Consider the following 23,982-nt stretch of genomic DNA (forward strand, 5'->3'; position numbering starts at 1 on the left):
TCGATGCAGACGCAAGGAGAAAGTGCATCATAGAATTCACATTCACCATTTTTACGTGCTGTAATGTAACTGTAGCTGTATGCTAGACATTTTCTTTTCAATTCAGTTTCACCTACAGATAATTTTTACATATTACTGTCACTTAAAGATGCTACAAATAAAGTTGCTTACACTGTTTCAGCACTAAACTTTACAAACTGAATCTATTGTGACTTCCGCCTCTGAGATGGTGATTTCCATTGTTTAATTGCAGTAACGATGATGAAACTCAGGATATTTGATACTTTGGTTATATCAGTCATGCCCCCACTCCATCACCCCACCTCCTTTCTCTCTCCCTCTCTCTCCCTCATACTGGGCAGTGACACTCCTCTGCCACCAGCACTCTAATAGGGAGGGACCAGGCAGCTCACTCAGTGCTGCTAATGCAGCTCACTGCCCCAGGCCATGGGGCTAAGCTGGAGTACACTACATCTCATCTCATCTCTCTCTCTCTGTCTCACACACACACATATACACACATATGATGGCAGACACACACCATAAATCCAACACCGTCTCTTATCTGCAACTAAATCAAAACAAGGTGGAGGAGTGGAAAGCTTTTCATTGCCGGATGTTTACTTTTATACTGAGGTGCATTTTTTTGAAGACCAAAGTTACTTCAGTGTTTAAGCTTTAGCGCACAGACAATTAGCTGTTCAATAGGAATTAATGGGACATCCAGTAAAGGGAAGGTGTTTGGACAATAGTGGCACGTGTCTCTACGATGTCATGCATTGGGATACGTGTGTGTGTGTGTGTGTGTGTGTGTGTGTGTGTGTGTGTGTGTGTGTGTGTGTGTGTGTGGTTTCTGTCTCCCGGGACTCTCATTATCACTGCTGTCCCAGATGTCACCAAGCACATGAAACACACGTCATGAATAATGGAGTCCTATTTCTACATCTCTCCCCATTTCTCTCCTATCCGCCCACTCTCTTTCCCCTGCATCCCTCGTTTCCTCTGATGCTTCCACTGATGCTTAATTTTCTCTATCTGAGATGGTCCATTTAGCTTTATGCTGCATTGTCGCCCTGTCTGGTTAGGGACGGCTTTATGGGGGGTAACATGGCACCTCTGCAGCGTTCCTTTGAGGTATATCTATGCAAACAATGTCTTTTGCATACAATTGGTTTCATGTCTGTCCCCGACGGTCCATTCAGTCTCTCGATACCCCCCCACAAACCCACACACACACACACACACACACACACACTTCATCCCCTCCCCCAGTGTTTACTGTTTAAAGTCACACAGGGCAAATTGGGACAGAGCAGTCAGTGGAGCAGAAGAGACGTTGTCCCATCATGGTGGAAAACTGGACTCTGCTTTCTTTTCTACCTCATCCCTCTGTTTCCCTGCCTCTCCTTAGCCTCCATGTTTGCCTCTTCCTCACTTCTGTCCCCCCAACTTTATGTCATTCGTTACCCTCACGGTGAGTTGGTGTACAACATCACGCAGCGGCAAGGGGCAGGGCAGGGAAAACATGATTGAAAGATGAGGTAAGCAGTCACAATTGGTTAGGAAAGAGGAGAGCAGTTAGGATTAGACAGTGAAGCGTGGCTTTTTAATGAAAACATGACAGAACCGCGGCTCCCTCAATGCCCTGCAATCTCAACCCCTTTCCAGAAAATGAACGAGTGACAAAGAAGCGAGTGAGGGAGAAAGAGAGAATCGAACGCTGAGACACAGATATTGTTCATGTGGCGTTAGTCCTATCTCGCACATTGACTCATGCTCTGTCTGTTGTTAACAAAGTCTCTCGTATTAAGGAGATGCAGTGGCTCCTATTGCACAATTCGTTTTTACACCTCAGTTGTGCCAATAAAACCTGCTTTGAATATGAATTAAAAGCAGTTAAGAGGGTGCCATTCATAGATGTTAAGTAAGTGTGCAGCAGAATAAAAGCCAGGACAGTGTATATATTTAATTGGTTGACACCTGCTTCTACTTGGGCTTTTAATGTACACAGCATAGAAAAGGGAGAGAGCAGAGGGAGGGTTGAGAGGGCTCCCGCTTTGAATACAGATGTAACACCCCCTTTTTTGCATAAAGGAGTGGAGAATACAGACGTGGGCTGTTATCTCCTTCTTACTTTACCCAGCATCATGCCCTTTACTTCTACCCCTTTTCTTATCCTCTCTTTCTCGTTATCAAAATCAAGTCAATGACTCATCGATGGCCCTCTTCTACTTTAAAACATTCCTCTAGTGCAAAACTGGTCTACTGCCATTCACAGGATCCACTGTGCTAATTTTAACACGTAGTTTATTATTTTTTGTGCCAGCAGGGTAATAGTTTTTGTCCTATTTTAAGCCCGGTAGGTGTTTCTTTGTGTGTGCACGTGCCTGTGTGTGTGTGTGTGTGTGTTTGCACACACACACAAATCCAGGCCTTGTGTGCCTGGATTTGTGAGCACCAAGCATATTCCAGCACTGCAGAGAATATCTCCGGAATATGTTGTGTTTTTTTTTCTTTTGTCTTCTTTCTGTGACAGTCACAAGTCTTTGATCTGCTCCTCCTCCCCTCCTCTGTCTTCTCACCTTCTTTCAAAATCTTCTCTGCAACTTGCCGTTAAGAGCACAGGTATAATGCAGACATACAGAATGCAGTTTTTCTAAGGTGAGACTCAGAATGCTGTTTTTTTAGCAGCTCGAAATCATTTTGGTGTTTAAAGGATACAAAATCATTTTAAATTAGAAGAGACTAATAAAGCTTTGACACTCAGGTGCAGGTGCATTTTTGTGGGTCTGGAGCTCAAACCCTTCTGTTATCATCTCCAATCAAAATATTATCAAGATGAATTTCTTTCAACAGTAATTAAATACTTTACAAAACCTGGATTTTAATGACATAAGTTAAAACTTCCAAGCCATTGTGAAGAATTATGTTTTAGCTGTGAAAGATACACTGCAAAATGTGGCATACTGTACTATACATATACTTAATAGATGCTGACAGGAATATTAACTAGCAGTAAACTGTTATTTTACAGTGTCCCTACTGTATTCTACACCTACAGTTTCTTACATTGACATATAACTGCATGTCCTCACCCCTGTACGTCCTGAGACCCCACGTTTTCATATGGGGACATTTTACATTCTGCGTTTTCTGTACTTTACACTTTATTCTGCTCAATAAAGTGTATCGTTTATGCTACAAAATAAACCCACTGTCAGGTTTATTATTTATAGTTTTATATATTCTAATTATTTTTAAAGTCAGATTAGTTTCAGGTAGCATCCAGAGTGGATTTACTAGGTTTTTTTCAGTTCAGCTTTAATTCACTATTCAAAAAATAACTTTGACTGATGATGATTCTTTTTTGTTTATTTTTTTATGTATTTTTACATCTTAGGTCTACTCACTTTTTTGAGATGTAAAAGTACCAGAGCTCAAGTCTCACGTGTAGTTTTTGTCCTTATTTATTTCCTGATATTCTTTCGGAATAACAAACTGTCAAAACTTTGTGGTCAATTATTAAATTATTCAAATGTTTAATAGTTTAATGTTTCTGATTTTAAAAAGTATTGTACAGTATTTTAAAAAAATGATACATTCAGTCACAAAATTTCCTGCGTTTTTACAACAATTTGTTACAATGAATCCATTTACTTCAAAAGCCTCAGGTAGATATTAAATATCAGTGTTGTGACACGTGAAATGCACAGAGAAACGGCAGTCCCAGTTTTGTCCCAAACAAGCATTCACTGCCTTTGACCATCAGCAGGGTTGAGTAAGATGAAGAATCCAGGGGTCAGATTGTAGTGATCCACCAGGAAGAAAACAGGAATCTGAGTTCGATAGCTCATTAGCCTTTTCCAAACTCATTAGATATGGGGTCCATATTGGAAGTCCCATGGGAGCAAAGGTGTTTTACTCAGACCTGTCAGTGTTTTGTTTTTTGTTTTTTGTCTTCTTGTCATGTACACTGGAAAATCTGAGCAGGTTAGTGTCATAGGAAAATTCTTGCCTAGGTACCTGTAAGTAGACTGACTGGTCTAATATAGGATATTGTGGAAATTTACACCTCTAAACAAAGATTTTGAGGTGCAGAACTGGATTAAATGATCTCTGAAACCAGCAAACTTCCAACTGAGGCTTAGGAAATAGGACAGCTATAACACGGTGCATTGTGTTGTATGTTTTTGTAAAATATTTGTGATTGGATACAAAGCTACTTGCATGTGAAAAGCTATATTTAGCCACTTCAAACTGATCCTACTTTTCTTTATTGATTTAAGCGACTTCAACAGCCAGTTTGCCGTTGCGATTTTTGCATCCACACAACACCTAGGGTATCAACATTTGGTCCTTGATGATTGTAAACACGCTGTGCTTTAATAATTGCTGAAAGTACACCGAAATCGTAACAGGATGCCAGTGAGAAGACCCTAGCAACAGGGAGAGGATGAAGAAAGCGTGAGAGTGGGAGGGAGGGGGAAAGATGCAGAACATCAATAAATAATGGCCCCACTGAGGAGGTGGAAATATGGGCCTCGTTATCTTTGCGCCGACGCCTTCATTTGCATGTGAGAAAATGAGGCTGCTACTAACTCGCACACATGGTGCGCACACATACACACTGCTGGACTCACATGAGCTACAGTATACATCCTATTTATAGACTATTTCTTGCTTTTATTTTTTCCTATTCTCTCACACATTTACACTTCTATTAATTCCCTTTTCCTTCCTTCTCTTTGGAATTTGTCAGAGCAGCAGCTCTGGTCTGTGTGACTGTGAGGCTGCCGGCATTTTGTTGGTTTAAAAAATAAAGTGAAAGCACACCTTTATCACAGGCTTGGTAGGAACTTTAACTTTACTAATGCCCCGTTTAACATTGCAGAGCATACAGCTGGAGTATACACAGCTACAGAGTAGTTGCCTGGTGAAACACCATTAAGTGATTGGGTAAAGCAGTTGGCTTTTGCAGTGCCTTGCTCATGGGCTCTCTTATAGACTTAGAATAGCAGACTTAACCTTAGTTTATCTCTATGTGCCAACATTTACATAAAAAAGGCCTTCAGTAAAAGGGGAAAAGAGCAAATCCAATTTAGTTATTTTAAAAATTTCATCAAAACTAAAAAATGTACACTCCTGATTAAACCATGAAATTATCCACACTATATACAGTTTTTTTCTGTCAGAAATAAAAATCCCTTTCCTGTACTTGTAGCTGCAGATAGAGATAAAAATAGTTCCCCTCTGGACCTCATCTGCATCTGGGCATCACCCTGTTTTTGCCTGTGAATGCATCTCATTGAGAGTGACCAAACTCATACAGGATCTAACAATGTCACAGTCCTCTAGGCCATGCAGCTTCTTTCAAAGCGCTTCTTCTCGGGTGAAAGGACTCTTTAAAGAATCATTTATACACGATACAAAATTCTTTAACCTTTTAAATGGTTCTTTCAGAGCATTTCTGAGGATCTGTAAGTGCCTCACTCTGTTTCTTTTTTTTAATTTTACGGCCATTTTGGTTAGATGTTAAACAGGTTGGCATTTATATATTGCTTTGTATCCTTACTAACCAGTCACAGTGCCTTTTTTGTTGATCAGTGTTTTAAAATCTAATGCTAAGGTAATAAAACCTTTCAAAATGCAAATCTCGAGCTGTGTAAGTGCTGGGTTATGCCTGAATTATGCTTCAACAGGAAATCTACACAGTAACTTACAACAAAACCAGAAGCTCCTTCTAAACGCTATGCCATAACCTTTCACATAACCTGAAATGCACTTCCAGAGAAGTGTACATACACGTTGGGTCAATGCAACCTGAAAAGACTTGAAGGGAATGCATAAAAAAAGGGGTTTGTGGTGATGTCGGAGGTTAGGACGTAGATTTCCCAGAGAAGTCTAAATCAGACTTTAGAATCTTTACTTTGTGGTTTATTTCAAGAGTTAACAGTTTTCCAATATAAGTTTTATTTGCTGCACTTGTGTTTTTGCATCTTTATTCCAGATTAAGTACATACATGTGCATGGCTCTGACTTCCTTTATGCTTAGTATACGTGGATGAGTTGAAACTAAAGACAAAATATAGCTTCAAGTCTGACAAATCCAATCCATTATCTTCAAGCTCTGTAAGGGTCTGCGTAACATCTTGAGTACATCATATGAAGGAGGCACAACGAAAAAGAAATTTGCAACAGAAACTACTGTACTGTTTTTGTATTCAGAATGCCTGTGCAGTATGCAAGCATTTCTGCATGTTCTCCTGAAGCAGTGTGTTTGTGTGTGTGTGTGTGTGTGTGTGTGTGTGTGTGTGTGTGTGTGTGAGAGAGAGCGAGAGAGAGAGAGAGAGAAAGATGTACAGTTGCGTTTCTCATTGTCTAGTCAAGTCAGCATGAATAAAAGCTGAGGGAGCACAGTGATTTCGGATTTAGTAATTAATATTTTACTCTGTCTGCCACTCTGCTTAGAAACTCAGAGCAACAAAAAAAAAACAGTGAGAAAGCGAGCGAGCAAGAGGAAAAGGGTGAGACTGATGACTGATGAGGGTTCACACAAAGACATGAAGTGAGTCAACCAACGACAGACTGATTCTATGAACAAACCACTCAGTTGTGATGGCTGGATAGCGAGAGGACTAATGTGATGTGTATTGTGTAATAAGTGTTGTTTAAGAGGCTGCAGATGGGATGAATTCAGTTCACTGCTGCAGACAGGGACAGAAGAATGGCTTTGACAGATCCTGCTGACTCTCTCTCTCTCTCTCTGTTTCTCTCTCCCTGCCTATGTCAGAGTGTTGTGACAGGCTAGTCGTCGGTGTTGTGGGAGTAGCAGTCTTAAAGTGCTCATTATCCTGTAAGGCTTCATTCTAAGGGGGCAAACAAAGGCTGCTGTGAAATTGCAGCCTGTGCCTCCTCCCGGGTCATACAGTATATTCGATGCAAACACATTCACAGTGCATAACTGCTACCTTCCGTATACCTGCTCAACCCTCTGAAAGACCCTGATAAACACACACTCTGTAGTTTAAATATTGATGCTGGTGAATGTGAAAGCAGCCAATCCAGCTGTTGCCCCGTGGTTGGATGCTAAAAGGCACAATTGATAATTAATGCTTACAAACCTAAAGAAATCTTATTGTAATGACTGTCACACTTAAGGTAAGCTATGAGATTATTTGTGCTGTGAGGACACAGCTTCGTTAATGTGAGGTTTGTGGACTTTATCAGGAAATGTAAGATAGCTTACCTTTATGCAAAGAAACAATGTACGCAAGAATATCTTGGTAAAGGGAGTCATTGCAAACTGATATCTGCCTTCAGCAGACACAGCTTGAAGACTTTGTAATGCTGACATAACAGTTCTTTGAGTAGCATAAAACAAATGCTAAGAAAGAGAAGACACAGAGGCACACTTGATCTTTGGCCTTCCTGTTTTCTTATCATGCATAAAAGGAAGAACATTTAAAGAGTTTTGTGATGGTAGTTAGTGTGATGTGCAAGAGTTATAAGCTGTGTGTGGAGGGAGACAGTAAATCTGTCTCTCCTCTGTCTGTGGGTGGTGTAAGTGACCGCTGGGTGTCCTCCAGGTCTTGAAAGAGTGCCAGACTTTGGGAAGCAGCATTATTAGGCAGGTAGTGCCAACTGTTCAGGCAGCTGTTTGTTCTAAGAACAATATGGTTTTGCAGTATGCACTATGTATTTGAACGAGAGTGATCATCACAAAAGTGTGGGAACAGGAGGGAGTGAAAAGTTTTTTACACACGAGGTCTTCAGAGTGATGTTTTGTCTGTTGTCACTTCTCCTTTCAGAAGATTAATGTTGATCTTTTCTTAATGTGTCTTCCTCAGGTAACAGGTTCTCGCTGACCTCCTTTGGGGCTCTTTACATCTCCGATGTTCAAAAAGAGGATGCTCTCTCTACATACCGGTGCATCACCAAGCATAAATACAGTGGCGAGACACGGCAAAGCAATGGAGCCAGGCTTTCTGTAATGGGTGAGTAACTGGTGTGTGAACTTACCTTTTTCTCTTTGTCTTGACAAAAATGTAACAACATGTCTGCATTCCAGACCCCAACGAGTCTGCACCCACCATCCTGGACAGTTTCCAAGCAGGGGAGGTCTACGCAGGCCATAGCATTGAGCTCCCCTGCATAGCGGGAGGATACCCAAGCCCTACTGTGCGCTGGCTGAAAGATGGTCGCCCACTACCCTCAGATGCCCGCTGGACGCGGCGATTGACAGGGCTGACCATCAGTGACCTGAGGCAAGAAGACAGCGGCAGCTATGCATGCGAGGTCACCAACAGTTTTGGCTCAAAGGAGGTGTCTGGACAGCTTCACGTGATAGGTGTGTGAGGCTCATTACACACAGATACGCACACACGCTCACACACATTTGCAAAATATCTGGCAGACTGGCTCGTTGTCTTGTCAGTGAATCAACCTTGCAGACAGACACAGTTGCAACCACCTTTAAGTGTTTGGTTTGGGGCGCACATGTAAGTCCAAGCTAAAGTGTGTCTGTTACAAACATATGTGTGAGCTGTAGGATGCCCCATCATATCAGACCTCAAAAAGAGAGACAGGGCAGTAATTCGCTCAGGCTGATTCCATATCACAGCTGCCAGCACCATTTACCATCAGAAAAGAGGAAGAGTGAGGAAGACAGAGATAAAGACAAGGGGTCATGCAGGGGGCGGTCAGACACCCAGACAGTGCTGGAATGACATTATCTACAATGTAATAACGAGATAATAAGAAAGGCTGAGCTAAAGTGTGTAAAGTATACAAAGAAACAAAGGGAGTGAGGCGAGATAGAGCGAGAGAATAGAGAGGCGGTAGGCTTTGCCAGTGGGCACATCATGGCAGCACAGTCTGTGACTCTGACAGGGTGAGTAGGGGGGGTTGGGAGGCCCCCCAGCATACACCACCAGCTGCCTTATTGCTCACTGACATTTGCGTACACACACACACATACACACATGTAGACACGCGTTCTCGCTGACACACAGACACACTCACACACACAAGTGGACAGAGATGTGAAGCGATATCTCCAGCTGCTTTTTTAATGAGTGCGTCCAACTGATTGAGTCACCACTGCTGATTGTACTCGCTCTCTTTCTCCCCATCTCTGTGAATGAAAACGCCTACTGTAAGCATGAATCCATGTGTCATGTTTTGAATCCAGTTTAATGATTTCAGAGTGATGCAGGAAAGGCAAAAGACACAAAATATAAAGATAAATTAACAGGCTACAAATCGCATTGATGCCTTTTGATTATTATAGCAGATATACTATTAAAGTGATCCACATTTTTGTTTTATGAACTCCTGTGGTCTTCTCTCAGATCCACTACGAGTGACCTTGTCCCCTAAGAATCTGAAGACGGGCATCAGCAGCACACTGTTCTTCACCTGCACTGTGGAAGGCTCTCCAGAATACACCATCACCTGGTACAGGAACACAGAGCCAATTGTCCCAGACGAGCACATCTCCATCCAAGGACAACACAATGACACCCTGCAGATCACTGCAGCACAGAAGCTTCACTCTGGGGCCTACCAGTGCTTTGCTTCCCGAAAGGGCCACACTGCTCAGGACTTCTCCATTATTCTGCTAGAGGGTACGTGGACAGTGACTTAAACAAGTGCAGATATTAGGCGCCATAGTCTTTGTGTTCAAAGCTAATATGTTTGCTGTGGGCTTTGCAACTTCTCGAGTATTCTGCTTTTCTGTCAGAACTTCTCACTTTCTATTTATGTCCTCCTGTTTCCTCCTCTCCCTCTGTCCTCTCAGATGGTACTCCTCGTATTGTGTCTTCCTTCAGCGAGCGGGTGGTAAACCCCGGCGAGCCTTTCTCCCTTATGTGTGCGGCCAAAGGAGCCCCACCCCCTTCTATCACGTGGACACTGGACGATGAACCTGTGGTTAGAGATTCAACCTACAAGACCAGCCAGTACACCCTGTCAGATGGCCTGACTGTATCGCACGTCAACGTCAGCAGTCCACTTATTCCAGATGGAGGAGTGTATCGTTGCGTCGCACGCAACTCGGCCGGTAGCGCCGAGTACCAAGCGCGCATAAACGTAAGAGGTGCCTGTCTGCTTTTCAATATAAATGCACTCTACACCTGAATCTATACAAACATACAGGAGCTAGTGAGAGGCATTGCACACATCTATCTATCTATCTATCTATCTATCTATCTATCTATCTATCTATCTATCTATCTATCTATCTATCTATCTATCTATCTATCGATCTATCTATACACACAATACACTGAGTGAATATCTGATTAGGCTAAAATCAACAAATATCCTCTATCAGATTTTAGAAAAGGGGGCACAACTAACCTCCCTTTCCACCTGTCAACTGGCCCCAATCACTCTATCCCTCAACCTTTATCTCTTCCCTTCCTGTCTCCGTGGCTGCCCTCTATATTCTGCCATGACCTCCCTCACCTCATCTCCCCCTTTCTCCAACCTCTGTGTCTCTCTCTGTCTCCTCCCTCCATCCCCTCCCTCTCTTCCCCGTGTCTCCAGGTCCACCTCGAATTAGACCCATGCGAGACATCACCGCAGTGGCGGGCAGAAATACCTATATAACGTGTCGTGTGATTGGGTACCCGTATTACTCCATTAAGTGGCTGAAGGACGGCATGCAGCTGCCTGATAATCATCGTCAAGTGGTGTTTGAGAACGGCACACTGAGGCTCACAGACGTGCAGAAGGGCGCAGACGAGGGGACCTACTTGTGTAGCGTTTTGATCCAGCCCCAGGTGTCAATCAACCAGACTGTCCACGTCACTGTCAAAGGTAAAGCTGAAGAGGAGTACGGATGCACTGGGCAGTGTTTTTGGTAAATTTATACCTATTTTATGAACCTAATTTATAGAATTAGGGTGCAGTAGAGATAAAGTGACACATCAGTTGACAGGGAGATGTTGCATCTTCACGCTTTTCCCAAATCTATTTCAACCAGAGGTAAAGCTCCATGCATACCCAAAATTCAAAGTCACTTAAAACAGTAGTGAAAAAAAATCTTAAGAAGTCAATCACCAATACTAATACTTTGGTTTTCAAACTGCTTCCTTTAGCTTAAAAAAAGATGAAAAAAAGTGATGCAAGTACAATTTCTTGATGAAAAGCAGCTAGTCACTGCTACTTGGGGGACACCAGTGTACAAAGCTGTCAAGTGCAACTTCATAGTAATGCTGTTGAATGCAGATGGATGGTGTTTTGGGGGTAGATTTATGTTTGTCGTGCGTATTTCATTTAGTCTGTGAGCGGGATAACGATGGCAGTAAGCAGGGCAGCTGCAGAGGTGTTTGAGGGTGTGTGCATGTGCCTGTGTGTGAGTGTGTCTCTGATTTAATTAGATGAATAATAATGAAGCCTAGATTAAATCCCCCAGATGTCTCAGCTGTAGTACCCCCACCTCAACCTCCATTACCATGGCAACGGAATGACTTCCCCCTGCCAATTGGACTGTAACCAGAGCAGCTATTATGGGCTGCAGGAGATGTGGGGTGGTGGGGGGGTGCTGAAGAGGGGCCCACTGGCCAATGACCTTCTCCCTCTCTCTCTCAGACTCTTAGCATTGCTCCAGATGGCCACATTGCCGCTCTTCAACATCTATCACTGCCTTTATTCCACTGATTTCCTTTCTCTCTCCTCTAGTGCCACCGCTCATCCAGCCCTTCGATATCCCCTCTACCTCAGTGGGGAAGCTCATGTACATCGCCTGTGTGGTGTCATCTGGGGACATGCCCATACGCATCACCTGGCACAAAGACGGCCAGCTCATCGTGCCAGGCTCTGCCTCTGGTGTTGCAATAGAGACCAAAGAGTTCATGAGCTCCCTGCAAATCTCCAATGTGACACTGAAGCACAATGGAAACTACACCTGCATCGCCAGCAATGCTGCTGCAACTGTCAGCTGGGAAAGACAGTTGATTGTTACTGGTGAGGGGTGACGTGTAATGTGTAAAGTAACCGTGGAACTGTTTTGTGATCACTCACTTTTTGTAACTTTCGCTGAGTTTTTCCATTTATATAAAATCAGGATTTCTGTTTCTCAGTGCCGCCGCGTTTTGTGGTGCAGCCTAACAATCAAGACTGTATCTATGGAAAAGCTGGAGTACTTAACTGCTCCGTGGAGGGTTACCCACCTCCAAAAGTCATGTGGAAACATGCCAAAGGTAAAATCTGCACATTATCCTCATGGCATTGCAGTAAAAGCTACACACGAACAAGGAAAAGTGTCATACTTCCATACATGCTTTGTGTTGTGTCCTGCAGGCGTAGGAAACCCTCAGCAGTACCATCCTGTCCCACTAACTGGCCGTATCCAGATCATGTCAAACGGTTCTCTGCTGATCCGACATGTTCTTGAAGACGACCGGGGGTACTACCTCTGTCAGGCCTCCAACGGAGTGGGCTCAGACATCAGTAAAAGCATGATCCTTACTGTCAAGAGTAAGTGTCAATCCTCTGCTTTTTGGCATGAACCCACTTCTTTTCAAACCCACATCTCCTGGATTGCGCTGAGATAAGTCTCAGCTTTTTGGACAGGGATCAGCTCTTCTAAGATGCACTTTTGCCCCAGGCTAGTGCGGCCTATACTTAACATAGCCAAACCTAGTCTGTGTCCTGCACATCCTTCACTGGGGGTGCCTTTCCTATTGACTGATGTTCTCTGGCTGTCAGCCTGTGTGCTACAGAATGTTTGGTGGGGAAAAGGGTTGATGAATTAGTGATGAAAGCAAAACCACAGGAACCTCTTCAATCAATAATCTATGTCTAAGTAACAGAGGAGGAAGAGAAGCGAAAGTAGAGACTGAAAAGAATAAAAACAGGGAGGAGGTGGTGTTAGAGGCCAGTGGGGCTTGAAGCATGAAATGAAAATGGGGAATAAAATGGAAAAATAGAGATGTCTGTACATGTGTAATATATCCTTGCTCAGTTTCCAATACTACACGCCCGTTTTCCCTCATGTCATTATTCCATACAAAACGATTCGTCATGCTGACACTTGTCTGTGAATTTGCTCAGTCCCTGCCATGATCACCAGCCACCCAAACACTACCATGGCGAGGAAGGGCCAGATCAAGGAGCTGAACTGCACAGCACGGGGCGAGCAGCCCATTATTATCCGCTGGGAGAGAGGGGACACAGTCATTGACGCAGAGAGAAATCCCCGTTACTCCATCAGCATCAACAAAAAGGGGGATGAAGTCATCTCCACCCTAAAGGTCAGATACTATATACTTATACTCTTCGGGCCTTTAGTGTAGCTTAATGCCATTACACCGAACTATGCTAAAAAAAAACAACTTCTACTATAGGCTGTTGCATGGTTTAGTAACCTTTAGAGGTGCATGTTTTCAGATTTTATATTTATTTGGGGATTTTTTTGCAAAAGTGTTCTAGAAATATTTTCTAAAAAAGTCCTATTAAAGGAAGTTATATTGGGAATATTTTTAGGATATTATATTCCTAAATTTCACACGTCATCTTTTCCTGTTTGTGCTGATGCTCGCAGCTTAACCCAGCCGAGCGAGGAGATTCTGTCTTCTTCTCCTGCCATGCCATCAACTCCTATGGAGAGGGCAGAGGGCTCATCCAACTCACTGTACAAGGTATTTCTACAAAAAACCGCAAATCCCTACTTCTTTTATTTAAATACAGAATTAAGGAACAAAAAGTATGTAAACAACCTAACCAGGAAAGGTTATTTAACGAGATATTGATGGTGGTAAAAACAAAGGAAAATTCTTTTTTTTTCCACCCTCACACAGAGCCACCCGATCCTCCCGAGCTTGAAGTACGGGAGGTGAAGGACAGAAGCATGAACTTGCGCTGGATCCAAAGGTTTGATGGCAACAGCATCATCACTAGCTATGACATTGAGTACAAAAACAAGTCAGGTGGGTTATTAAAAACAATAAGCCTAATCCCTAATGTAAAAGTTATTTCAATAATTAAAAACTGAAAAAATAAACCTTTGCTCATATTCAACAGACACATGGGATCACATGTACACAACTAGAAACATCTCACCCACCAACAATCAGGCCAACATTGTAGAGCTGCACCCGGCATGCGTTTATAGTATCCGCATGTACTCCTACAACAAGATTGGCCGCAGTCTTCCCAGCAAAGAGCTCACAATCAGTACCGAAGAAGCACGTAAGTGATTGTTTTCCTCTAAACATTACGTTTGTTTGCCTATCTATTTGTTTTTGCTTTCTCTGTATGGAGTAGAGCCACCACTATTAGCAGTAAGGCTATCTGATATCTTCCATCAACAGCACCTGACGGGCCTCCGATGGATGTGATCCTGCAACCGATGACATCTCAGAGCATACGAGTCACATGGAGGGTAAAATCACTGTTGCTTACGACTTCATTTAAGTGTTAAGTCTAGTATCAGTGTAAATAACTAGAAAGCAAACAATGATGGGATATAAAGATATGCTCCATGATTTAAAATAACAAGGTTTCAGTGATCTCACGAACAAATCCAAAATGTTAAGAGACACCTGTGAAATTGTTGGTTACAGAAATGCAAAAAGAACTAAAATTCAGAATTCATCTCGTTTAATTTCTTTTTTTTAACATATTGCTGTCAAATTTCATAGTAAAACTTTTTTTTCTCTAAAACTTTCAGGCTCCAAAAAAGGAGCTGCAAAACGGCGTGATCCGCGGCTACCAGATTGGATACAGAGAGAACGGTCCAGGTAGCAATGGCCAGTATAGCATTGTGGAGATGAAAGCTACGGGGGACAGTGAAGTGTACACCTTAGACAACCTAAAGAAGTTTGCCCAGTATGGGGTGGTGGTCCAGGCCTTCAACAGAGCCGGGACTGGCCCATCCAGTACTGAGATCAATGCTACCACTCTGGAAGATGGTAAGTGGACAGCAAGCTGAAGAAAACGAGGAGAAGACTGTGAGATACAATTTAGGAGAGTATGGGAGGAAAAGAGGAAGGACTGTAAGAAAGAAATGTAAAGATCCAAAAGGAAAACATGAAAATAATAGTCAAATGCAATAACAGGATGAAACACGCATGAATGAACATAACATGCATGTAGAAATGCATGCTCAAACAAAATGTTAGAAATAACTCTGCAGCACATCGCCCATTATTCTTTCCACTTTAATTAGCACCTTCATTAGGCTGGTAGAGAGCGAGAGAGGAACAAGGAACCCCATTACTCTTTAAATGTCTGCCCACTCTACCTCCCTTTTCCCTGGTCTGCCTTCTTTATCTTCCCTTTCTTCCCATGGGTTTCCTTGTCATCGTCCTCACTGGTCCTCTGTCTATTATACGTGTTTTTATTTCTTATACTTTTTTGGAGCCTTCCTGTCTGAGAGGAGAGTAATGACGGGCACTCGGATGATGAAAATTGGCCAAGCAGGTAGTCGGAAGCTGCCTCTACAGCTTCAATTAGCTTAAACAAGAACATTGTCTTCCTTTAGATTTTATCCTCCACATTTCAGCTCACACCCTGCTCATCTGCATTTTGACCCCTTTGGTGTAGCTCTTTTACTATTCATGTTGCTCTCTCAGTGCTCTTCCTCCTCTCCATCAACCCCCCTCCACTTCTCCTCTCTTCTCTAAAAGCTAGGAATGAACAAGGAGCTATTCAGGACTAATTTGAGCTTATTTGACTGATTTATTTCAGCGGAGATTTCCTGTGGTTTGTGGCATTGAGTTATTATTAGTTATCAGTGCTTCGGCTGCCATGCTACGTCGGACCAGATTTCAGTAGAAGCCATTAAAACACTTAAAGTACTCAAATATAGTTTAACAGTGCAGCACTAACACTCACTCTCTATGTTCCCCAGTGCCCAGCGAGCCTCCGCAGAACGTGAGAGCAATCTCTGTGACATCAGACGAGGCAGTGATCACATGGGCAGAGCCTCCACGGCTGACGCTGCACGGTGTGCTGAAAGGCTACCGGGTTGTGTTTTGGTCCCTCTTCCCTGACGGAGGTGGGTGCTGTGGGGGCCAGGCCCAGTGGCCAATGCAGAGTAATTATCACCTATCTCATTCTAAGATTCACCAACCCGCCCTCCCACTCACCTACCTTTCTGTCAGTGCTGTGAGTCAGAATGTGTTAATGTGTATCCACACCTTTCTCATAAAGCACTTCCTGGTCCTGTGTGTTTTTGAATTTGTCTGTTTGTCAAATAGACTGTATGTCCAAGATGGAGATGTGGCTCAACTTTAGCTTAAGGGCTAGCCTTTGATTTGACAGAAGTGACCACATTTAGATGAGAGGGTGATGCACCCATGCATCCATAGGCTACGGGGGTGCATCACACAGGCACAAATACCTACTATTTACTACATACAAATAAAACTCTTGGAAAACTAACAGTTAGTTGCACAGTGTGCTATATTATTTGCCAGATAACTGCTCCAGAAGCTCCAACACCCCAGACATGATCAACATCATGCACCTAATAATGCGAAGCATAAGTCCTAATCACATTTAATTGAACGAGTTATATAAAAAAAGATGCCTCTGTAGAGTTTTTATGACTTGCTACAACATCATTTTTATGTAGCAAACATAAAAATTGCAATTGCAATTGCAAACATGTTTTTTTTTTCAGCTCTTAAGTTAGTCACTTTAATTTGAAAGTTGCCTTAAGGCATTTGAGTTTTTGGCACTTCTGCACTGGTTTCATTTTTCACCCCCAAAGGTTTCTGTTAAGTCTGTCATAGTTTCTTAGATTTTTAATAAGGCTTATGATCAGAAAGTCACAGTATAGCAATGAGTGTCTGTGTGTTGTAGGTCCAATGTCTGTGCAACTCCGTTTCCTAAAAAATTGTTTACTCCTCCTTTAGACATTATGTTGAAATAGGAAGGTAATTAAAAGTGGCTTATATTCATGAAAAAAAAGAAAAGTATTACCAAAGTTACCAAAGTAATGTACCTGCAAATAAATATATTTTTTAGGAGACAGAGTTGATGTGTGTTGTTCCTCCTGTCACCACCTATACCTTCTAAGAAGAGTTTTTCTCCTCTCCCTCAGAATGGGGAGAGATGCAAAACATCACCACCACACGTGAACAGGTGGAGCTGCGAGGGCTCGAGAAGTTCACAAACTACAGTGTTCAGGTGCTGGCCTACACGCAAGCTGGAGATGGGGTCCGCAGCAATGTCCTCTATATCCAAACCCGAGAGGATCGTGAGTATACAATTCATTTGTTTTTTACATGCAGAAAAGTGTGCAATGTAAGGAGATGGGGAAACGGATAGAGGTAGATTTAAATAAGGGAGCTGGTTGTATCTCAAACCCATAACAAAAGCTCATAACAAGCTATGCTGGGAATCTCCATTAGCTGTGCTAATGAGAATTAAGAGGCTTTGAGTCCACAGCTCAGGGCTAAGGGAGGTGTTTCGGGAGGAGGAGGGAGAGGTGATCTCTTAGAGCATATAGCATCCAGGAGTCAGCCATCAGCCTGGGCCTGCATCCTTACCACCAGCCCTCTTGCCATAGGCATAGGGATTAACTCCTTTTGGATTAGAGAGAATTAATTTTGTGCTTACACCATTGGAGGCAGGATTACAGCCAGATCCATGTCTCTTTATAAAGGAGGAGGAGGGGCCTGGGGGGCTGAAGATGGAAAGATACAATGGTGATCGCACAGCCCGTTCTTGGCTGACAAAAAATAATCAGTCAAAAAATTATAAGAGAAACACCACAGCTGAGGTGTTTGTTTATTTGTGTCTAGACTGCTGTCCTCTTCTGATTGGCTCAGTTTTCCATCGCGTATTTTTGTAAATGAGACTGTTCACTTAGTAGTGTTCTCTTCCTCATCATCACTTGGGTTGTGCTAGTTCTGCAGCAGACTGTCTTGGCAGACTGTCTGTCTGTGTATCTGTCTGTCTGGAGTCCTGGGCAGAGTTTGGGCACCAGATGGGACCTGACTCTCCCAGCTCCTACTGATGCTTTGACATGGGGGTCCAGTTATGATAATGATAGCCTCCTGTGCGCCTCCCTGCTGCCATCGTTACATGATCCCTGTCACTTTTTCGTCCCTGCTTATTTCTTTTAAAACTTGCATCTCTGCTTTCTGAGTTTTTGTTGTTTTCTTGCCCGCTCATGTCCTCTGTAGGGGAAAGAGGTCTGAGGGTAGAGACTGGCAGTATGACGGCATCAGGGGGCCTCACAAAGAAAAAAAGAAGAATGGGGGATGGATTTAGAGGCCTGGGTCTTACACTGTGGTAGCCTCCTTCTGTAGAGGCCAGATGAGGCCCACTGTCAGGCACAAGTTATATTTATGGTTTGGTTTGAATAGGGTTGATAGTGTGGACCCAGTACTGTAAGACCGATGAAACAAAAGCATTATTGTTCACCTTTCACAGTATCCAGTGTCCTGATGTGTTTTTGTAAAGTGTGCATGTTTTTTAAGCCCCTTTTGTGCCATTATCTTGTAATCAGAGTATTAACAGTGTCCAGTGCCAAGCTGAAGTGGCTAGCAGAGGATCAGACACTAATGTCTAATCTGTTTGAGAGTTTTGAGAATGCTGGGCGTCACAGAGTCAGAACTGCTGACCAGTGTCTGAATGAACATATGTCACAGCCATCCACTCAAAAGGGTGTTCTTCAAAGTCCTTCCAGAGCAGCTTAGTACAGGCTAAGACTTCCAATCCGCAAAAAAAGCCTGCTCACTTTAATAGCCATCCAACACCCAGCATGTGCCTGCACAAACACAAACGCACACACATATGGATGCCCGCCATGCTGATGTTGCTATGTCTTTTCTCCTAGTTCCTGGTCCACCGGCTGGCATCAAGGCGGTTCCCTCCTCCTCAAGTAGTGTGGTTGTGTCCTGGTTGCCTCCTCTCAAACCAAATGGCATTATCCGCAAGTACACCATCTACTGCTCCAGTCCGGGATCTGGACAGCCAGTAAGTGCCTCCTCTGTGGGTGTGATTCATATAGGGCCAATTTATCTCTGAGGTCCGTGAAAACCAAGTAACTTATTAAATCTCTACCAATGGAAATAATTCATTTGTAAGCGCTGTTATTAAATGAACCTGTATGCATGCATTTGTGTGTGTGTCTGTATTTATGTGTGTGTGTGTGTGTGTGTGTTGCGCATGTCTCTCTTTCACTGTGTTTGCACCATCGCTTTATTTCCTGCCCTCCCAGATGAACAGATGAGGTTGTCTTGGCAACGTGATGAGACGTAGATATGCAAATGAGCCAGAGAACAAGCTCACACATGCACACTGCCGCATCAGAAGCACACACTCACAGAGACATCACATTTCGACATTTTCTATTTATACACATACGTGCAAGCATTTCAATTGTGGTTAGATCATGTGCACACAAACACCAGCACACGGTGAAGTCTGATATCAGGCTAGAATCTCACTTTCTTATTATTCACAAATACTCCTCCCTCTCTGTGCATGAGTGCCATGTAAATGAGCACAGGCAGGGAGGAGAGAGGGAAGGAGGGAGGGGGGTGGAAAGAAGGTTGAGAGAGAAAAAGAAGCACACCATTAGAGGTAGGGAAAGACCGAGGGGAAATGAGAGAAAAAGAGAGGGATGAGGGAGAGATAGGCAGGGTGGAACGGAGGAGAGAGGAGGGTATCAGTCACATCGAGATGAGAGTGCTTTTGTCCGTCTTTTCATTATCTCCCTGTATCACTCCCTGGATCACCACAACACCGCCACGATGCTGAAGGAATGTTCGAACCCCCTACACACAAACACACACACACAAACACACACACACTTATGCACATCCTCCCCTCCCTGTGTCCCTCCATCCACTCCTCTTCACTGAGCTACACAGAGAGGGAGAGAAAAAGCAAATGGTGAAGGAACACAGAGATGAACAGATTAAAGAGAGAGAACAGAGGATCATCTTAAGAGACAACAGTCTTTTTGTGCATTGCCATGTATGTGTTTGTGTGGATGCAGGTGAGTGTTCATTCTCAAAGGTTTGCTTGGAGGAGAAATACATCCAAGCAAACCTTAAATCCAGTATTGAGTACAGCATTATAAGTAGCAGTAGGTCATTCGTATCACATTTATTTTGAGTAGTGAGATGGTCCGTTTGGACAAATAGACAGCTCCGCACAAAGGTTTACATTTTCTGTTTTGCCTTTTTCGTGTTGACCTAAAACCTGTGTTCAATTCTGAGCAATCATACTGCTGGCTGTGCATATTTTCTATAGTTTTTGTTTTTAAAAAAAACATGGTTTTATGGGTTTTGCCTGAACAAAAAAAAAAACTGAGAGAGAGAGAGAATACCACATCTATTTCTCCTTCACAACCTAACACTCAGTTTGCTCTGCAGAAAGCTTTAACTCCCTCAAATCATTCAAATGATGTCAAATTGTATACAGCATAAGATCTATGTTGTTCAGACAATGAATTCACAAGTTGGGTGGAAATGGAATCCATAAGGAGGTCAGGCATCGCTGAGAAAATCCGGCAAAAATAATGCACAGTATCATCCTTACATTTTGGGAAAGACATAAATAGAGAAAGAGTCAAAAATGCAAGTTGCTGTCAGTGTATCAGAGACAAAACATCTCAGTGGACTCTATGTTTGTGCTTTGGATTTAAGTGATTCGAGAAACAATATATGTATCATTTCTGCCTTTTATCACGAGGCAAACGCTGCCAGTGAGGCTAATAAATAAGAATTTTAAACAAACAGATGACATTGACAGGCATATTTGGCTTTCTCTTCATTTCTCCAAAAAGTATGCTTTTCTGTTGTTTCAAGATATCGACAGTGTTCAAGAAAAATTGCACACCTCCTTTTTCACTGAGCGTATTTTGATGTGTCACAATAGGAAAAGGACAGATGTAAAAAAAATTGTTTAACCTGTCAACTGCAGGAGGATTAGTTTCAGTGTCCTGGTGTCACGTATGTTATACCGAAACTTAAACAGAATAGAGCCTAAATTAATGTTATGTTCATCTTAATTTCCTTTGTAGCTTTATAAAATGTAGCACTTTAATCAAGTCCACAAGCTGCCACCACTCCTGTTATATTACCGTGTTATTTGCTAACATGACATTGCGTGCCCTCTGTCCCAGGCTCCCAGTGAGTATGAGGCCAACCCAGAGATGCTCTTCTACCGTATCACGCACCTTACCCGCGGTAAACAATACCTCATCTGGGCTGCAGCTGTGACAACTGCTGGAAGAGGCAACATTAGCGCAAAGGTCACTGTGGAGCCTGCTGGGAAAGGTGGGTCCTCCAGGCATGCCAGTTGTAAAGAAGAAGGGTAAAGAGATTTGTGCAAAGGTTATCAGGGAGAGCGCGCTAAACATGGCTATGAACTGGCAGCATGATCTCCTTTACACAGATCACTTTCATCAGTCTCCCTCCCTCTCGCTCTGTGTACAATCTCTGCTATTGATTGACAGCCGTGGTATTGATTGAGCAGCGGCTGTGTTGCAAGAAACGCTGTTGTTAATTATGTGGTGATGAACAGGGCCTATCCAGTAAAATGACCCTTGGGGAGAGAGATAGCAGGCAAAATCAATAGAGGGGAGGATTTATGGAGGAATGATAGACTCGAGACTAAGAGTTTTGACAGGGGGCTACATTAAAACACTACGGTACAGCTTTTTAATCCCTCAGGAGCAAGGATTCAGGCCCACTTAATCATCCAAAAGCAGACACAGAAAGACAAGTTGAAGTATGAATAGAGTCATTTTGGTGTAATGCTTACTATTTGAGTTTAACATCATGTGCTAAAGATGTGAGTTAAGTTTTACTGGTTGCATGTTTGTGTGCAGTCCCAGCTAAAATCCTGTCCTTTGGGGGCACTGTGACCACTCCCTGGATGAAGGAAGTACGTCTGCCCTGCAGCTCAGTGGGAGAGCCTACTCCCACAATTAAATGGACCAAAGACAGGTCAGAGTGGTCACTGTATACCCTTAGATATCAGACATATCATGCACACATGCTGATGCTATTTCTTGTGAGGAAAATTTGATTTTTTTTTTAAACTGCCTACTTAAATATAAGGCTCTTAATCCTGAATAACCTGTCTGCTCTTTATCAGTGAGGACTCTGCCATTCCTGTGACAGCTGACAGCCAACGGCAGATCTTATCCAATGGTACACTGGTGCTACGCTTAGTCAAAGCAGAGGATTCTGGGTACTACACCTGTACGGCCACTAATACCTTGGGCTTTGACACCATCATAGTGAACCTTGTGGTACAAGGTAAGAAGAAATAGAAGATTTATTTGAGTGAAATAGACACTTCTGTATTGGTGCTAAGTTATTGTCTGTGTGTGTGTACATCCAGTTCCCCCTGACCAGCCTCGTCTGACTGTCTCCACTACTTCCACCTCCTCCATCACCCTGGCTTGGATTCCTGGGGATAATGGAGGAAGCTCCATCAGGGGTATTTAAATATTGTTGACCTGTTTTTTAAGGGTGCTTCACACTTTTGATGTCATATGTACTTATCCAGTTGTGCAACAAGCTTATGTTTCTAGGTAAAAGGAAGTCAAACCGCAGCCGGCTGTGGCTAATTGTAGCTGATTGTTGCCCCCTGGTGTCCAACAGATGGAGCTGCAGCAAGGATACACCACCATTAGTAGCTGTGTTTGACATAAATGTGTGCTGGTGTGCCTGCAGGATTTGTGCTGCAGTATTCTGTGGACAACACTGAGGAATGGAGAGATGTGTTCATCAGCTCCAGCGAGCGTTCCTTCAGGTTGGACAATCTCCGCTGTGGAACTTGGTACAAGGTCAAGTTGGCTGCCAAGAACAGTGTGGGCTCAGGACGTATCAGTGAGATCATTGAGGCAAAGACGCATGGAAGAGGTGAGTGGTGTAGAGAAAAGTGTTGAAGCTGGAATTAAGTGGAAATAAATCTTCTCTTTCTTTACTGTCTGTTCTTGTAGCAGCAGTTACAACTTTCTTCTCAAACATGAAGCCGTCAATGCATCACAGATAAATACATCTTAAATTGCTAATTTATGATTATCTTTCTAACCTAGTGTCTTTTCCTTCTCCAGAACCAGTGTTCAACAAGGACCAGCCTCTGCTAACGCACATCAACTCCACTCATGCAGGGCTCAACCTTCAGGGTTGGACCAGCGGGGGCTGCCCCATCACTGACCTGATGCTGGACTTCAGGCCCAAAGGTACTTGGGCCTGGCAGAGCCTCAAGGCCAATTCCACAAATCAGCTTTTCCTCAGCGAGCTGCGAGAGGCCACCTGGTACGAGCTCAAAATGAAGGCCTGCAACAGTGCTGGGTGTGGCAACCAGACCTCCCAGTTTGCCACAACTGACTACGATGGGAGTAAGTCTCTCCTAGTTTTTCAGGTCTTTGTGTATCTTTTTCCTCTCATCCATGTTTCTGTTACTGACCCTTGTAAATTTTATCCAATTTTTCTTCTCCTTCTACTCTCATTAGGTACAATCCCTCCCATTAAATCAGCTCGTGGAGAGGGGGACGATGTGAAGAAACTGTTCTCTATCGGCTCTCCTGTCATCCTGGTTACCCTTGGCGTTGCTTTGCTCTTCATTATACGAAAGAAACGCAAGGAGAAGAGGCTCAAACGACTTAGAGGTGGGAATGAAACTATTTAATATATCACTAACACAAGTGACAAGCTGAAAAAAATATGTCTAATTATATAATTATACCGTCTTCTCGCAGATGCTAAGAGCCTTGCAGAGATGCTTATCAGGTAAGAGACAGCTAGCTTTATTTGTTATGTGCACTGTATAGAATAACAGTATTTTGCATAAATAAATCACTTACAAGCGATTTCAGGCTTAATATATGTGTTTTGGTTTTTTGTCTCTGTGTGTAGCAAGAACAATCGAAGCATAGACACTCCAGTGAAGGGTCCTCCTCAAGGACCAAGGCTCCATATTGACATCCCACGTGTCCAGCTCCTCATTGAAGACAAGGAAGGCATCAAACAGATAGGCATGTGACCGCACATT

General features: G+C 43.1%; 1 protein-coding gene across 4 annotated transcripts in view; it reads left to right on the forward strand.

Annotated features, from left to right (window-relative positions):
* The window catches only part of LOC100711152 (Down syndrome cell adhesion molecule-like protein 1 homolog), a 49,351-nt gene that overhangs the window by 20,927 nt on the left and 4,442 nt on the right, over positions 1 to 23,982 (forward strand). For 2 of the 4 annotated variants that reach the window (XM_019363842.2, XM_019363843.2), the window contains exons 4-29: positions 7,848 to 7,994; positions 8,069 to 8,347; positions 9,351 to 9,626; positions 9,800 to 10,096; positions 10,549 to 10,821; positions 11,686 to 11,970; positions 12,087 to 12,206; positions 12,307 to 12,483; positions 13,060 to 13,259; positions 13,550 to 13,646; positions 13,806 to 13,934; positions 14,029 to 14,196; positions 14,319 to 14,389; positions 14,678 to 14,918; positions 15,860 to 16,045; positions 17,057 to 17,212; positions 18,800 to 18,939; positions 21,098 to 21,251; positions 21,806 to 21,923; positions 22,075 to 22,238; positions 22,324 to 22,422; positions 22,659 to 22,847; positions 23,042 to 23,329; positions 23,444 to 23,599; positions 23,690 to 23,720; positions 23,847 to 23,965. In XM_019363842.2, coding sequence (XP_019219387.1) covers positions 7,848 to 7,994; positions 8,069 to 8,347; positions 9,351 to 9,626; positions 9,800 to 10,096; positions 10,549 to 10,821; positions 11,686 to 11,970; positions 12,087 to 12,206; positions 12,307 to 12,483; positions 13,060 to 13,259; positions 13,550 to 13,646; positions 13,806 to 13,934; positions 14,029 to 14,196; positions 14,319 to 14,389; positions 14,678 to 14,918; positions 15,860 to 16,045; positions 17,057 to 17,212; positions 18,800 to 18,939; positions 21,098 to 21,251; positions 21,806 to 21,923; positions 22,075 to 22,238; positions 22,324 to 22,422; positions 22,659 to 22,847; positions 23,042 to 23,329; positions 23,444 to 23,599; positions 23,690 to 23,720; positions 23,847 to 23,965 — 4,560 coding nt within the window. The remainder of the gene's footprint in view (positions 1 to 7,847; positions 7,995 to 8,068; positions 8,348 to 9,350; positions 9,627 to 9,799; positions 10,097 to 10,548; positions 10,822 to 11,685; positions 11,971 to 12,086; positions 12,207 to 12,306; positions 12,484 to 13,059; positions 13,260 to 13,549; positions 13,647 to 13,805; positions 13,935 to 14,028; positions 14,197 to 14,318; positions 14,390 to 14,677; positions 14,919 to 15,859; positions 16,046 to 17,056; positions 17,213 to 18,799; positions 18,940 to 21,097; positions 21,252 to 21,805; positions 21,924 to 22,074; positions 22,239 to 22,323; positions 22,423 to 22,658; positions 22,848 to 23,041; positions 23,330 to 23,443; positions 23,600 to 23,689; positions 23,721 to 23,846; positions 23,966 to 23,982) is intronic. The other 2 variants (XM_019363844.2, XM_003456819.4) reach the window with 1 other exon arrangement.

The sequence above is a fragment of the Oreochromis niloticus genome, linkage group LG10, assembly GCF_001858045.2.
Source record: "Oreochromis niloticus isolate F11D_XX linkage group LG10, O_niloticus_UMD_NMBU, whole genome shotgun sequence".
NCBI classification, from domain to species: domain Eukaryota; kingdom Metazoa; phylum Chordata; class Actinopteri; order Cichliformes; family Cichlidae; genus Oreochromis; species Oreochromis niloticus.